The sequence below is a fragment of the Halichoeres trimaculatus genome, unplaced genomic scaffold (genome assembly GCF_033239565.1).
Source record: "Halichoeres trimaculatus isolate MK-OKI-2021-1 unplaced genomic scaffold, fHalTri1.1 fHalTri1_scaffold_6, whole genome shotgun sequence".
In the NCBI taxonomy this organism is placed as follows: domain Eukaryota; kingdom Metazoa; phylum Chordata; class Actinopteri; order Labriformes; family Labridae; genus Halichoeres; species Halichoeres trimaculatus.
In genome coordinates this window covers 23001326-23019070 of record NW_027437184.1, presented here as the reverse complement: position 1 = coordinate 23019070, position 17745 = coordinate 23001326, and the positions used below count along the sequence as shown (strand labels likewise).

The following is a 17745-nucleotide window of genomic DNA, read 5'->3' as shown; positions in this document are numbered from 1 at the left end:
TTCGGCTGTGTTCGAGACAGAACATGCAGCTGGTGTGAGTTGACATGCATGGTCAACAGTAAAACAGAGCTGGGTTAAAGACACATCTGGTGTATTTTGGATTTTGACCTCATTCTCGCACATTTACACACACACCGGCACAGGGAGTGGCAGATATTTCCAACCACGCTTGAACGATGCAGCAAAATGTTGTATTACGCCTGAAGTACACCAGACACATATGTAGTGCGTCTCCATTGCTGCATCTTGACTGCGTTTGTCAACTTACACCGGCTGTGTGTTCAATCCAACAAGCAGCGTGACTGACAGACAGATGGAGTCATGAGACCAAAGAGTTCCCCTGCTTCCCCACTCCATTGATAAGTCTCTCCTCAAACCTGTTGACTCCTGGGCCCTGTTCTACGAAGCAGGATTACTGCCTAGCGAGGTAGCTTTGAGGATAGGTTCCGGATTCCCTGTTCAACGACACGGGATCACTCCTCAGCGAGGCGAGTCTCCATGGCAACATACGCTGAACGGCTAACCTACTCCGGGGCAGGTTAGGTTCCAGATTGAACTCGCAGACTGTAAAAACCCCGCCCACTGACCAATGAGCCCTCGCGAAAAAATGGCTTGTCCGTTCTTAGAGGATCCCGTGGACAACGGAGCTCGCATTGTCCGAGGAGCACTCCGGCGCGCGAGGGTTTTCAGGGACTGCACCGACCCACTCACTTTTTCGGATGACCACCTTTATGAAAGTTACTTGTTTTCCAGGGAGGGGTTGGTAGTACATGACACTTTCTACAGGTAGTTAAAGGTAATGAAGAACTCTTATTGCCGTAATAAGATCTTCAATGCCAACACTTCTGTTCCATGACAATATTTTATTGCCCGTATTAAGATTGTGATAGGAATTCATGTTGGGCTCATGTGGGCTACATATCACACAAAAAATGTAAACACGACAAGAATGAACAAATGAATAAATTCATCTAAGAAATAAATTAAGTATGGTGCATGTTACAGTAAAAGTGCATGGTGAACAGTGCTTTTTCAGGATGATAATTGCACAAAAGATTTTCTTTGCACTACACTTACGCATTTAGACTGTCAGCAATTTTCTTCCAGCACTCCTTCCATGCTTTAGCAGCGGCGACGGTGTTGCTTTTAACATTAATTACATGTTTCACCTCGTCATACTTCCTCATGATCACCTCCTGCTCCTCCTGTGTGAAGTATGCGGTCCTTCTCTCTCCGGCCTGCTCTGACGCTCCAGACTGCTATATGTTCGCGATTGGTCAGATGCAGTGGGCTCCGCCGTGCACGCGCTCATTGCCTAGCTGGATCCACTTATGAGGTTGATAACCAGCGTTGTCAAACTGTGTAGCGAGACCGCCGGCTACAGCGCTAAGTTCAGCGAGGTAGCTCCAAGGCTATCTCGCTAGGCTGAACTTGCTTCATAGAACAGGGCCCGGGTCTGGCTCCACTCATTATGCCTGTTTGTCATTGTAGTCAAGCTAAATATGGACTGATTTTGACACGTTCTGCTTTATTTTGAACATCTCTGGATGTTTTTAGGTAGTTTCCGGTCATGACTTCCTGTCCCGCTTGATCTTCCCTACGCTGAATCCGGTCTGTCAAAAATAGGATGGCTGCGTTTTACCTGCAACACGGCGGACCAGCCACGCAAACGTACTGCAACAGAACAGATTCAGTGTAAGTTGACACATTAACTTGAATGAAACTTGAACATCAAGGGTATTTTGGCCATGGGCTATGACAGTGTATTCTCTGCCACTAACAACACATGATAGCAGCAGTTGTTTTATAGATCATTTCCTGCCCAATTTATGATTATGTCAAGAAGCACATGACTGTATTTGTAGCACTGGTTGCTCCAACTACAATTTTGCGCTACAAGAGATAACTTTGATGTAATCAGAAACTGTTTTTGTGGTTTATTTTTCTATGTGAATTTAGCTTCAGTGCCATGCAACTACACTTGACTGTCATTTAATATTTAGTATTGTGAAAATAATTCTAAGGTCCCCTCCACCCCTGGCAGATGCCCTTGGGCATGGAAGCAGGCTTTTTTGGCTGTGAAAGGTCCCGCCTGGTTCAGGCAAAAAAGTGCATGAAAAGGATTATACAAAGAGAAAAAGTCCAAATGTAGAGCTTTTAAAATGCTTATAGTAATTCCTTATGAACTCAAAGCTCCAAAAAGAAAGGTTAGGAAGGGCTGAGATGAGAAAAAAGCAGCTTCAGGAATGTCTACTGTTGGCTGTCTGTGTCCCTCTGATGGGATTTGGGACACGTTTGATACCAGGAAATGCACAGTGGCAGCCTTTTAAAGTCTGAGTATAAATAATTGACAAGAACAATGTTATAAAGAAAGAGCATCTTTCAGGATAAAGATCCATATCTTTAGTGTTTGGTGTGTCTAAATGTGTCTGTCTTCCATAGGCTGGTGAAAAGCAATTCATGTCAAAGTGTAAACAATTCTGATTAAATTAATATCTAAGTCCAAAGCCGTCCCCTCTTTTTAGAATCGCACACACACACACACACACACACACACACACACACATACACACACACACACACACACACACACACACACACAGTTCCTTCTGTATCACTTGTTCCGCTTGTATTGACTCACTTATCCTGCTTTAGTATTCAGTAAAATCTCTTGCTGGGTATTCTTCTTTTTGTTCAAACTAATACCTTTTGATCTCCATTTGTAGAGTTTATAAAATCTGTCAATGCAGGACCAAACTTGTGTATAATAGGTTGAATTTCTATTTAGAGCAGAGGTCTCCAACTTTTTCTAGGACAAGAGCTACTTTCAACAATAAAACAAGTCACAACCTACCTCTAGCCCTCTTTTTTATTTATTTTTCCGGCAGGTACATATTTACATTCATAGTGTTGTTTTATGTTCTTATAAGTTGTATGCTTTTATTGTCTTTTATTATTTCTGTTTATTTATTTTTCTAATTGTTTGTTTCTGTCTAGTTTCACTGTAACACTTTGGTAGGCCACTGCCTGTTTTAAATGTGCTTTAAAAAGTGAAACTGACATTGACTTTGTTATTAAGCACTTTTTAATAGGCTTACCTTTGATATGATGTGTGACAATGCATCCTGTCAACCAGGGCCTTGTAATTTGTCTTCATTTATTTATTTATTTATTTCGTGGACCAGGCTCACCCATTAGTCTCCAGAAGGTGCACAAACTTTAGTAACAGTAAAATGACAGTGAAATAAAACCCAAATCTGTGACGATAATTACCTTCACAATGAGTTCAAAAACAATAGTTCATGGCTACTGAGTCCACACAATAGGTACTGCTTATTAGGACATGTAATGGGGTTTTAAGTGCGTGATTGGCTGATATTCTTTGTTGAGCGAGTTAGGGGGAGGTTGAGTAGATATAGAGTTGTAGTAGGTCGATTCTTTGTACTCTGTTGGAGAACCCTGGTTTAGAGAATGCCTATGGTCCTTGTAGTATTGTCTGTCACATCTCCAGGTTAAGTGTCTTATTTTCTCCCTTATATTTCTCGCCTTGTGTTCTGTTGTTGTGTACTGTTCTCTTGAACTCAAAAGACCAAGATTCCTTACTAACACAACAGAAAGAACAGCAGAACGCAAATTAATGTTCCTTTCAATGGGGATACATTCGATGGGGAGCATATTCAGGTTTTTAAAACGTGTTTTTGGTGTTAACATGGCCGTACGCAACATTCTGAATATGAGAGGGTTACCCACTGACTGAATGTAAACGTAGCTAATGTCGCCACTTACCTGATTACCCTTGTGTGTCTCATCTGGGTCTTGTTAGCCTCACTCTTTGAGTGTATTTTTACCCAGCCTAACCTCCCTTCTGTGCCAGTATATCTTGTACTCCTAGTCAGCGTCCTAGCATTCCTCCCTCATGTGGTCCTTGTGTGTTTTATGATCTTTGCCTGCCTTTTTGACCTTGTTGCTGCCTTTTGTTTTGAATAACTCTACCTGGGTTTTGCTTGCCTGTGTACCAACCTTGGATTGATTAAACCATAAACTCTCTGCCTGACTCCCGGTTTCCTGGTGTGTCACAATGTCCTTGAGTAATAGCAACTATTTCCAATTTTACTATTAGTTTCCTAAAAATCTTTATGTTTCAGTGTGATCACTAGGACATCAGAAACTTTATTTTAGCATCTTAGACTGTCATGACAAGCTTTAGAGCGGGGATATTGCTTTTTTCTTTTTTTTGCAGGTTTAGATTGTCTGTTCGGTACCCTGTAGAAGCTTTATATTTTTCACAACTTGAAACCATCCCTTTTTTCACTCTGGTATTTTGGAAAACCCTTATTTCAGCTTCTGTCTGAAATGCTTCGTTTTAGCTGCAGTCTCTTGATGGCTGCCAGGTCCACAAATCCCCTTCTCTCTGGTTGGTCAGCCCTCTGGAGGCCTGGTGGGGCAGAGCTACGGGCAGAACTTGGTGTTTGAGTTCCATCCCGCAAACAAATCATGAACCAGTTAGGAAATCCTTATGTGTGGACCTCATCATTTTAGCAAGTCTTGTGAAGATGCATTCAAATGAACCTACCATACTGAACAGATTACATACAGCTTCATGGATTTCTTATGAAAATATGCAGCAGATTTAAAATGTGCACACTTCAGTATGAAAACACAGCTTTTTAATTTTTTTTTTACTTTATATCCATGTTTAAAATATAAGAAAGCATGATACCCTCTTTTTGTCTTCCTAAAATTTTTCATAGTTACAACTTATAATGTTTATAAGCTGACTGAAAACCTCCTTTATAGTCTTTAACACACTCTGTGATGTATACATCTCCTACATTGTTACTGAATCAATAAGAAAAAATAAAGTTAGCATTGATTTAAGCTCTTGCATTTACCTCCTGTTGTGAACTCCACATAGTGACCAAAAGAATGAGATTGCGGTAATAATCTAGTTGTTACGATGACCTTCCTCCCGGGCAGGCTTAGAGGAAGGGTAAGGAGCTCAGAGGAGAGCCATGACTTGTATGCATTAAAAGAAGCCAGCTGAGGTGGTTTGGATATTTGATGAGGGTGCCAACTGGGAAGAGACCCAGGGCTTGCTGGAGGGATTATTTCTTCACCTTGTCAGGCAACGTCTTTGAGGGAGGAGTTCAAAAACAAATTTCAGGAGAGGGATGGTGGTACTAGCTTGCTCTCCTATCTTTGCAATCAGTTTGTTGATCCTTCAATTAAAATAAAGAAAATGATAGATGGTCTGTGTCTGAAGTCTCTTTGAAAATATTACTCCTTGCGGTCGCATTTTTAAAACCTAATGTGGGGCATTTCTGTATTCTTTCTCATAAGAAATATGGGGCTCTTCTGGAGGAAGGTCAATTAAGATTGCCTTTTCTCTCCACATGGGTCAAAGTATTTGGGTACTGATGTACATCTAGGGGTTACACAGCTCCCTTCTTTTCGAGGAAGCTGCACTAATCCCATTTTGAAGATTTTGCCAAACAGTTAAACAGATCCACGTGTTGTGTCCAGTATGTAATTGATATGATGGCATGATTAAAGCTAGACTTAGCAGAACCCAAACAACACCTTTCGTGGAAATGTGACCACACCACTTAGGTATAAGTTCATTCATGGGCGGGCTTCAAAATTTACCAGCTTGCCCTTTGGATGACTCGGAGGAGCCTTCAGTGGCTTATCGTTTTCCTGAATTCATCCCAGGTGTGAACTGTGACTGGAGGAGTGAAATTCACCATCTCTCTGATGGATTGCCTCCTTCCTGTTCTGGTGCTTCCCTCAAACTGTCAGCGCTGGAGCTTCACCAGAGAATAATGGTGGCACTTGGACCGTCCTTTGCAGTCGCACTGAGTGAAGAAAAGCAGACACAACCACCAATGCTCCTCTCTTCAGTTTCCAAAACTCTTGTGCTGTGAAGACATATGACCTCATACATGCAATATCAGCAAATGTTTAGAGGAAGAGATGGAGAATGATGTCTTCCCACTTATCCCTCTTTCTTTCCACTCTGAACTCGTCTCATGGCTTTGATTACAAGTTATTACCCTCTGGTATCTGGGGAGCTATTTATCACTTGTATTACCTGTGAGATCACCTCCTCTCTTGAGCTTTTCCAGCCTTTTTACTGTCAAGTAGCCCTCCACGTCACCTCACATTTTTTATGGTTAACTCCGTGGTGTGGTGGCCCAAAAAAAAAAAAAAAAAGCAGTCACTGAACTTTTGAAAGTTAGTCCACTGAACTTGATGAGGATAGGACCAATAGCATGTTTTGTATCATCATTAACCCCTTGATGTTGTCACAAATTTGCAACATACCCAGTCAGGTCTTGATGCAACTGGAATGACCTTTGTATCTCATAATTACCTATTGATTCATATTCTATACATACCAAAGATTGTATCAGATCTACTATGTCACATTGAATTGGTCAGGGGGTGAACTTCTCATGTCTATATTTATATATAATATAACCTAGTTGTACCTATTGTGTGTACTATACTCAAATTTACAACCACCACTTATTTTAACGTCTGTAAAAATGCAAAAACACATAAAAACATTTTAAAAATCTATTTATATTATTGTTAATTACTTCTGGCAGTAAGGTGTTAAAGTGTTTTAGTTTGAACAATTTACATAATTACTTGAATTTGGGGGGGGGGGGGGGGGGGAGAAACATCAAAAATAGTTGCAGTCAAAAAGTGACTTTACATTTTCCCATTATATTATTACTACCCTCACTATTAGGGACTTGGTTTAAAGTGAAACCCTACCATCCGCAGTCATCACACTAATGCCAACATGTGACTTTTCAGGAAATGGGGACTGCTGACTTAGCATTACTGTAGGGTTGTGCCATCGATTGCAGTTGAGATGTGGGCACATCATATGTGAATTAGAACCTCCAAATAATGTCATTTCCTGGTTTAGGACAGCCTTAAACAGCATTGTCCAAACTGAGTAAAATAAGTGAATTGATGGCAACTCGGGCATCGACACCAGTTTTCAAACAGAAAATGAGATAACTAGAATTAAAAAAAAAAAAATTAAGCAGTTTTAAAAAAATTCCCCCATTTCAAATTATGGTCAGTGTGATTTGTGGAATTGCAGCAAGGGATTTTCTTACAAAATATTTTTTTTCCTTTCATTGAAGAAATTTAAAAAAATCGTTCAAAGTGTCATCTTCTGACGATGAGTCAAAAAAACTTCCACTCAAACATTTCGGATTTGTTCCTCATCTCACGTTTCCTCCCGGTTACAAAAGCGGAAGCATCCTAGCATACAGGCTGCACTAGAAAGAAAAAGTGGAGCAGGCAACTTGAGGATTTGAAGAGTTACGGAAATGTGAAGTGACAGGAGTGAGACCTCGGCCCCCTCTTTGTGGGACACCAGCGAACTGAGCATCCAGTCCGCCTTACAGATCCGTGCTTTTCCGTTATGATAAAAAAAAAAACCTGGGAGTGTGTTCAAGTGGGGCCAGCGGTAATACGGAAATAGCCTAAGTAGTTTTTTATAGGGTCAGCAGTTTTAACTCAACCCTGGAGTAAAATATTATTGCTATGCCAGATTGCTCCATATAATGACAAGGGGCTGAAATAAAAATGCTTTATCTTTTTGTGGGTGAAATAATTAATGAAACAACGAGACTGTAAAACTAATTAAAGCTTAAACTTAAAAAAAAAAAAAAAAAAAAAAATATTTTTGACTTCACTACCCATCTCTCTGTAGTCTGGCAAGTTAAAACCACGCCCGGCGCTCTGTAATTGGTCCAGGCAATGGATGTCTGCAGAAATTCAGCTCATTAGCCTAACATGTGCGTGGGAGGGCAGACGTGTGACTGTGTGTAAACATCATCCCGTTGTCCTCACTTATCCGTGCCACTGCCGCTTTTATAGAGCTTTACGCAGGGCCCCACTGTGCGCCTCACCCTCCACCCTTGCATTTGCCCCAGGACCTGCAGAAGTTTTCATTCAGTCTTCTGTTTTTTGGTCATGCGACAACACTAAAAAAAAACTGAGAAAGTTTGTAAGTAAATGGATACAACTTCGCGCGCGTCTTCAGCAGCAAGTGGGAGTCTTTCTATCATCGACCTGTCAGTTCGGATGCCCCGATGAGAGATCCAGTTGATGCAGCGGCTGCCATGGCTCATCATCCTTTCCAAGCCCACCGGCCAGGTGCTTTGCCCCTGTCAGCCTACTTCACAGCCACTCAGCAGCCGCTTTTCCCTGCCATGACTTTCCCTGATGTCGCCTCTCTGTCCGAGCCTCTCGCCGACCAGTCCCCGTGTGACGCGGGGCTGCACGCGGCTTTGGGACGATCACGTCAGCCGTCGGTCCATCCGCGGTCCGTAAAGAGTCTGCAGGCTGAGGAAGGACAGGAGGATGATCCGAAAGTCACACTGGAGTCACAGAGTTTATGGAATGAATTTCACAAAAGAGGGACAGAGATGGTTATTACAAAATCCGGAAGGTACGTGGAAAGTATGGTCTTTCTAGCTCATGAGTTATAGTGATATGTTAAAAAGAAGAAATTTAGAGAAATTATGCTCATTTGTTTGTGATTCAGTGGACAGAAGCAGACAGCCCTTTATGATGCACGAATCCAGTTCAATATTTGTACTGTAAAAAAAAAAAAAGTTCAACTTCCTGATATCTCCAACATTTCTATCAGCCACTGTATCCCATAAATACTTTGTGAAGAAGGCTGACATTATATTTTATTTTATTTATTGACCAATGATTTTATCATTTTTGGATATCCCTCTGCTGCAGGAGGATGTTTCCGCCTTTCAAAGTGCGAGTGGACGGCCTGGATGAAACAGCAAAGTACATCCTGCTGATGGACATAGTGGCAGTGGATGACTGTCGCTACAAGTTTCACAACTCTCGGTGGATGGTGGCAGGAAAAGCTGACCCAGAGATGCCAAAGCGTATGTACATCCACCCAGACAGCCCATCTAAAGGAGAGCAGTGGATGAGCAAGCCCGTGGCTTTCCACAAACTCAAACTTACCAATAACATTTCGGACAAACATGGATTTGTAAGTATTTTAAGTTTAAATTTCTTGCTAAAGATATGTTCATAAGCCAAGCTATTTCTATATACCGCCAAACTCAGATCCCAGCATCCGTCAATGTGACATTACAGCTTTTGGTTTTACAACTACAAACTGTTGTGTTTTTTTTGTTTGTCATATTAACTGGACAAACAGCTCTTCATAAATTTCTCATTCTTTTTATATTCTTTTTCTCCCAGACAATTTTGAACTCCATGCATAAATACCAACCCAGATTTCATATTGTGAGAGCCAACGACATCATGAAGCTTCCCTACAGCACCTTTCGGACTTATGTTTTCCCTGAGACAGAGTTCATCGCTGTCACTGCTTATCAGAATGAAAAGGTAACCCTAGTTCTCCCCCTACCTTTCTTGGTATTTAGTAAGTCTCATAAACTAGGCTTTGTTTACAGATACCCTGGGTCTCATGTATTACTAACTTACTGAATTCTCTTTCACTTCACTAGATTACACAACTTAAAATCGACAACAATCCTTTTGCCAAAGGTTTCAGAGACACTGGAAATGGGAGACGAGAGAAGAGGTATTTTTCTTCTAACAGAATTCATAGAGTTTATGAAGATATACTGTCTTGGGTATTTTGTGTTGACGTGCCTTAATTTGTTATTTTCAGGAGTAAGCAGTTCTCCATCTATCCTCTGCCTGAGAACCAAAGCAAAGCAGACCACGATGGTGCTGATTCTGACGATTCTTGTGAACAACCAAGTACCAGGGACACATTTCAGTCCCCTCAAGGGGGGGTAAGAAGCCCCGTGAGGTCCACAATGACACACCCAGGTGGGTTAACCCACAGACTATGCAGCTTTTATTGCAGTGTTTCTATGAACCTTTCTGTAAAACCTGTCTTGCTCACAGCAGACATACCCAGTTAGTACTGCAGGAAAAAAAGGGTTATTGTTGAGATGAACAAAGGCTTTCTTCTGTCACTGTAAGCCATTAAAGTAAGCCTTCACACACAATTGCAGGACCTTGAACTTAGGCACCTAAATGGAATTAAGTCACCATTAAGTGTACCATTTTACACCTGGGTTTGTCCTAATGTGGCTTTTTGAAATGTCACAGTAGGACACAGTGCTGTCTGTCTATGGAGTTCATCTAAGTCTCAGTAGATCCTGCGCTCAAAGAAAATAAGAGCTCAAAATCCAGGTATTTATGTATGTATACGGAAAAAAACTAAATCCCTGTTTCCACCAAGCAGACTGGTTTAGATTAGTACAATTTGGTACGGATGGGCTCGGCTAAGACTGATCCTGTTTGCATTGACCATGCCCCCCTTATGATAGCCATGTCAGTTACACAATAGTATGACGCCATAGCAGCGTGACAGTGTGCCCCAATAGTAAATTGGGGCTCATATGTCCCTGAAAGTAAACAAGAGGCCATCACAGTTACAATTTTACTTAGTCTTTAACAGTGAAGGATCAAAAATTGTATTTTAAAGGATAATAAACTATTAAGTTTAACTCAAGCATTACATTTGTAACAGTATATTCTTTTTTACAACTCATTGTTTCTTAAACAATTAAGCCTCATTTCCACCAAGTGGTTCAGTTTGGTATGTTTTGGTACGGCATGCATTTTGTGGTGTTTCCACAGACTTATCCTGGGACAGATCCCCAATAACCAACACGAGCCATCCCACTTTTTGGGACTCTTCTGTTTGAAATGCCAGACTAAACAGACCCAATTCCAGAAGGCGGGGCTACAACACTCCAGACCCATAAACGACGGATGTAGTCTCCCTGTAGTCTCCCTGACGTCACCCGTCTGTTTCTGGAAAGGAAAATTAAGCACATCAGCTATAGCGGCCATATTGGTAGTGGCAAGGGATTGTCGCACATCTATAGGGTGCCTGTCAGTCATGTGACCTGAGTGGTGCCTTTGATTAATATCCTCTAACCTGCGGATTCAGAAAAAAATTCATCCACAGTACAGTATTTGCTGAGAACAAAATTAGCGTGCATTTTTAGCCTGGTTTTTTGAACCACCACCTGTCTTGGTGTGTATGTGACTTCCGGTACTTCTGGAGCCAGCCTCAAACGGACACTTGAGAAATAGCAGATTTTGGCACTTCCACATTGTCTCATATTCTTAGACAGGGGTTGCTGCTTGTGCAGACCGTTGATTAGTCGAAAGAATTTTCACTTGCTGTATTTCTCTTCGCGGCACACAGCCTTCTCTGAAAAAAATCTTGATTGTGTTTTGTAACAAAGAGCCACATGCCGGTCACAAAGAAGATGAATTGCTGGATGTGTTTCATCATTGCTCTTTGTTTATCATGTTGCTTTTTTCTTTTTTGTTGGATTTATTAGCAGAGTACACCGTCACGCTGCTATAGATCACTCTATTGTGTAACTGAGGCGGTACCCTGCTTATACGCTGCCTACCATGAGGGAGCACGGTTGGCTGTGGAAACGCAAACAGGATCAGTTCTTACCAAGCCAACCTGTACCAAACCATACTGATCTAAACTGGACTGCTTGGTGGAAACAGGGCTATGTTGAACCCCATCAGCTAGCAATTTGAGCTTGGCTTAAGGTCCTTTTAATGGTAAAAATATTCTTTTACCAGTGAGATGGCACTGTGGTTGGGAGTATGTCATACAGCATATTTTTCAGGGTTAAGGTTAACCAAGGACAGTGTGGTTACTGTGTATGCATACAACAAAACAGGAAAGTAGCTACTTGGTAACAGGTAATTAATTTAATGTGTGACTCAGTTTGACTCAGCAGAATTAGCTTGCCAATAGTTTGACTTATGAAAACACTCTCGATCCTGCACCCAGATGTTGTGCTGAAATATTGCTATTTGAAAAGTTACCAAAGTGTTATAAAATCCTTTCAAACGACTGATATGTGATTGTTTTACATCTAAAAACACTTAATAAATGCATTAACTATTCCCACAGATGAGAACAACACTGGAAGTGAGTCAGAAGATGACCATAGAAATGAGGACATTGCTGAAGCCGGCTGTTCCAGGACTGATCGCGTGTCCTCTCTGAGTCAGAGGAGTGAGGAAACACAGAGAAAAAGATCTGCTCTCAATAAAAGCCACAGCACTGAGGACACAGTAAGAGAAAGATCAATTATCAGGACATCTGATGAGCCGTCCTTCAAAGAAACAGACTCTTCCAAAAAGCACGCAAGTGAGATCAAAGATGGAGCCCAGCCTGTGATGCTTCAGAGCTCAGCATCCCTCAGCGCCACACACCGTCAAACTTTGGACTTCTCAAATGTGCACAGGCAACAGTTCCTGAAGCTCGGGGCACCTTTGCTGCTTCATCCTGGACAGCTGTCGATGAAGCCCGAGGCTTTTTCTGCCACAGGGATGGGACATTTGTTTTCTTCTTTGCCCGGAGTAAATAATGCAGAGAGTGTGGCGCTCTCATCTCGGAGCATCACATCAGCATCACCCTTCATGTTTCACCTGTCACAGCACATGCTGGCCTCTCAGGTAAGTGTCAACAGGAGGAGTTTACTCAGCCACAACACTTATTTCAATACATTTGTTAAAGAAAACGTATGGAATGGGATTATTTAGTTTGTAAATAATGTTTTGGCACATTTTAGCCTTCATTGATAGGACAGCTGTTGAGAGACAGGAAATGTTGGGAGTAGAGAGCAGCAGTGTCCATGAAGACTCCAGCCTCTGAATATGGCCAAATACTTTCCTAGACAGCAGTTCTGTAATTGTTCTTCCAAAAACAATATCACCATGTCGCTATGAGGAAAAGCCAATAATGATCTTTTGGTGTTTTGGTGACCTGTCTCTTGCCTGGTCATCTAATGTCTGGAAAGAGTAGTGTCCTCAGTCTCACATCAACACAATGGGGCCACGAACCTAAGTGTATATTTGTTTCAATACAACACATAGCTTTTAAAAGAGAATGTAGATATATTGAGGCAGTATCAGGTGACAGCACATTCTAAATTACAATTGTATTGACGTCAATGCAGTTGCCTTTTGGTCTAACTGAACTAACTTGATGTTATCCATATAAGAAAATCACCTTCTTCTGAAAGACAAAAGGCTAAGAAGTTAGCACTTAAAATCTATCTAATTTTGAGCTGAGGAGAAATTTAATTTCATGACCTGAAAAACAAATTGCGCTGCTGCTTGGACACAGTTACATTGCAAATTCCTTTAGTGTCTAAAGCTATTTTGGTATATTTACCAATAGTTAATGAGATAACTACTCTCCATGCCAGTTGGCCATCAAAGTCATGTTTTAGGGGTAGTTTAAGGTGAGGCTGATTGCAGGTAAATAAAGGAAGGTCAGGAAAAGAAACACTTCCAAGAAGCCAGCCACACATGTAAATCAAATCACTCGCGATGTTTACTTTTCAGCTTGATGTTTCTTCGTTTGATTTGTTTGTTTTATTTCATGTCAGTTAGCTGGGCATTTTTATAACTATAGAGGGGTATGATAAATATCACAGAGTAGTTTTCAGAAACATATCTGTTTTGTTTTTCTGTCTCACGCAGGGAATCCCACTATCTCCATTTGGAGGATTGCTCTCCTACCCTTATCGCTACATGGCAGCACCCACAGCCATCACTCCAGCTCTCCCCACCTGCTCTGCAGCCTCCACACCATCTAGACACCACTGTTTCCGGAACCACCAGCCCTGGTTGAGGTTCAGTCCGTATCAGATCCCCACCTCTGTTACCTCAAGCCAAAACCTACATACAGCTGTGTCACCAGGGAGTTCAAACTCCCAGTCTGAGCCAACCAAATCTGGAAGCAGAGAATCAAGTCCAGTGCTGGACAGTCCTAGTCACAGAACTGAGGCCAAGCTGAAGACAGCTCCGATGAGAGCTATTGTTAAGGAGTCTGTTAAAGAGCTTCAAAACCTGCAGGATCCAGTGAAAGAACCTAGTAAATCTCTTTCTTCATAGTGGACTTCCACATACGTTGTGTCTCACTCTACACATAGAGGGTTGTGCGTGAGAGACACAGGACTTTCACATTAGAATCACTTTAAGTACACGTCAGAATCTGCATGTTATGCTGCTATTTAAGTTTTCTGTCAAACAATCAATGATATCTAGGGGACTAAATATCCTGTTATCACTAGGTCTTATTGTTTTTACTGTATAAAAACTGGTTTAAAATATATAGTCTCCCTAAGAAATGTGACTTCAACCAAAGTAAGCCCCATTCAAACCATAGCATCAAGAGTTCTTTGATTTGAAAAATAGAAATCAATGTTTACTATCAGCCCAAGATGTTTGTGAATGGGGAATTGAGGTATTCTAATAATCCCAGAGTTCCTCTTTTTAAAACAAGTACAAGTAGAATGCTCTGAAAGATACATGTTGTGCTTTAAACATATATCTGATGAACATTTATTTGGATACATGTGACTTTGTTTTGTACTAAAATGTTGTTATTTTGGTTTTTATTCTTTGTATCTCTACATAGAGAAAAACTACATCTTTGTGAGGATAAATTCACCGTTAATCCTGCCAAAGAGAAATGAGGAGCCGTGTACCACCTTGTCACACTTTCACTTCCTGTTCACGTACCAAAGTTGCTCTCCAGACTTCAGGGAAATCTCAGGATATGTATTTTTTTTGTTTGATTTCTTTAAAAAGCACTTTAGTCAAATGTCTTCAAGTAATCTGTCAGGTTGTCAGATAAATTTTTCAGGTAAATTGTTTTGTGATTTGATTATTTTTTCTCACTTGAAATAAAGCTACTGTTCACATTTTAAACTGTTGTCATAATTTATTTAGAATACATGACTGGAGTAAAATATCCAGATGGTAGAGATCAGAAATAAGTTGGATTACCTCTGCTGTTTACACCATGAGAAGCATCTGTCTAATTATGTCTAATCTCTGAACTTCATTGCCTTTCCTCTATTTACACCATACAGTTTGGTCACATGTTTCTATTATTTTTGGAAAGTTGTTGAACATTGCACAAAAAAACATTAAACATCTCTGTCTGCTCTCTGATCTGGACCATATAGCCAGAAAGAGATTTCTAAAGAGCTGGACTTGATTCAGTTCTCGAGTGCGGATCAGGATCTGTCTGGATGTTATCCTCAACCTGTAATCCTCTCAGTTTGTTTAACTTCAGCCGTGCAGGCTATCCTTATCCTTAATTCTATCCATTTCTGTTGTACCTTAGTCGTCCTTTTAACACCTTTAATCTCTCTGGTCATCTTTTCTGACACTCCAAAGAGTTCATGAGACAACAACGGCCATGAATGAATGTACTTCATGACCTTACGAAACGATGCGATCTGTAATCCCAGCACAGCTGTTCCCTCTCTCCAGGAGCCCATCAAAACTGCTACTTTAAACACAAACTGTTCAATTCTATTACTTAATGTTTACCAAAGCTTCACTACAGTTTGTTAGATTCATTGCTGGAAACAGCTGCGGTTACCGTGCCCTTGGCTAGATGATAGTGGCTGAGCAATAAAGGTGAATGAGCGTGTCTGTGGCCCGCTGCACCTCATTATGTATGCATGAGTGCAGTGCATTGCTTGCAAGGGCGAGTCCCAAAACATTCGTGCTTGTGACAGCAAAGCCACACTTGAGTTGCTAATCCTCTCCCCCGTGCTTAAACCTCACCTCCAGCTGTCCCAAAAGAACACTTTTTGAGTGCACAAATGACATATTGATTTATTCAGTCAATGTTAAAAGATTTTAAATGTTTCTCAGACCATCGGAGAAGAAACTTTTACATTTTAAACATATTTGGCCAGATTAGTTCTTCCACACTGTCAAAGTACTTTTTTTAGTTAGATGATTATACAGGACTTAAGAGAGTAATAACTAAATATTAGAACCAAAGTCTTGATTTTTTTTCTTACAAACGATAACTAAAGAAAAAGCCAAATATTTTCATTTCTTTATTATTATTTATTTTTTGACCAATGATGGTTTACAAATGTAACAGCTGCTAAGGAGATCAAATAAAACTAGAAAAAATGTGATTTTTGCAGTTCATTGACATTTCACATCCCTTTTCCAAGTTTTCTGATGATGCTAAAAAAAAACAAAAAAAAAAACACTTGATTGTAACAGAGGCTAAAATTTATCATGACATGTCACATTTCAATATACAGTTGAAATTATAACACTTTTGATCATCAAACACAAGGAAGATTTTAAAAATGTTTTACACATCATGTGTAGAAAACTTTTTGTTTTGTAAAACCTACATGACAATTTTTGAATTGGTTTGGGAATTTCTTATTTTCGATTTTTTTAAATTTTCTTTTTAGAGCAGAGAAAAGCTATACTGAGAAACATTTTTACTTAGGGAAACTACACTTGCTGTAGGTTGGAAAGAAATAAAGGAATGAATCGAAGGGGGAGGTTTTTTTTTCTTTAAAATATAATTTCCTTGTACTGTAAAGTTGTTAAAAAAATGTAATTCTTTTGACAGTTTAATTTTTTTGTGTGGGTGGTGTTAATTTTTAAGATTACTATTTTTATCAAGTTGGGGCAGACATTTGAATGAGATGTCACCACTGCAGGGGGCCAGCGATCAGCTCCAGGTTATCCAGAGTCACCAAAGGGGCAACTTTTGACTTTTTCAATTCAATTTGTGTTGAAAAGCAAACTAAAGAGACCAAATCTGCTGGTTCAAAATGTTAAATATATATTTAGGTACTGAATGTTGGATATAGGAATAAATCTAAAAGACAGATATTACATTTTTTATTCTATAAGTTAAATCTTAAAGTTTAACGCAAAATATCAAACATCAATGTGCACAACTGTACAACCAGATCTTGACTTCACAGAGACATTGTTTAAGTTTTATCCAGTCGATAGTTTGCTCTTACAGACTCTCAAATAAAAAAACGGACCAACTTTCTGGGGAGAGCACCATGATGACTTGACCTAATTTTTGGGCATAAGTAGTGCTTCTGGCATGAGTCTTCAGCTGACAACCATGGCCACTTGTCCATCAGGTCAGTCACGCCCCTTGTTTTACCTAATTTTACCAAATTTGGCAAAACTTGTGGCCTCAAATATCTTCTCAATGAATGAGTTATGAACAAAACCCCTTCATGTGTCCAGTTAGTGTGACTTGAGAAATTACAGACCTTGACTAACACTAACCCTAATTGCCTCTGTACCAGGCTTTTTTAATTTGTCCTATGAAAATCGACACTGAATATGGGAGTTAACGGCTGTTTTGCCTCAAGTGGCCACTCAGGGAACTGTAGTTTTCAGCACTCCTGCCTTGACTTTAATTCTCAAGTAAAATGACATGATACTCAAAGTCCCTGATGGGATATTCTGTAATCATGATTTAAGTAATTGTAAGGTTGTAAATGTGCTCTGCAGTTCTCCTCGATGTGATTAATTTGCTAATATAGTTTTTGAGAAGATTACATTTAATTTCAAGCTCAGGCCAGAATGAAGACAAAGATTTAATTTCTCAAATGAAATTATTGTTTTAAGACACCGTAGCACTGATTTTTACAGAGATGAGCGGGTTTTCAGTTCAGCTCTTTCCTCCAGCCTCTTGTTCTCAAAGAGAGGTGGTTTTGGTTTCCCTGGAGATAAATTGATCCAAAAGTGTCACTCCCTCCCCGTGGACTTGTCCTCTCTCAAAATTCTACCGTGTAGTTCCTCTTGGCCAATAGAAAGAGTTGTACCACAACTTCAGGTCATCTGCAA

The 17745-nt window shown here is 40.3% G+C and overlaps 1 protein-coding gene across 1 annotated transcript; it reads left to right on the top strand.

Annotated features, from left to right (window-relative positions):
• The first annotated feature begins 8046 nt into the window (after positions 1-8046).
• Positions 8047-14537, top strand: LOC141791967 (T-box transcription factor TBX2b-like). Its single transcript, XM_074672697.1, has 7 exons — positions 8047-8479; positions 8782-9049; positions 9265-9411; positions 9534-9610; positions 9701-9864; positions 11996-12543; positions 13576-14537. Exons 1-7 carry the CDS (start codon positions 8121-8123, stop codon positions 13987-13989), a joined length of 1977 nt encoding a protein of 658 aa, XP_074528798.1. The 5' UTR covers positions 8047-8120; the 3' UTR covers positions 13990-14537.
• The last annotated feature ends 3208 nt before the right edge of the window (positions 14538-17745 follow it).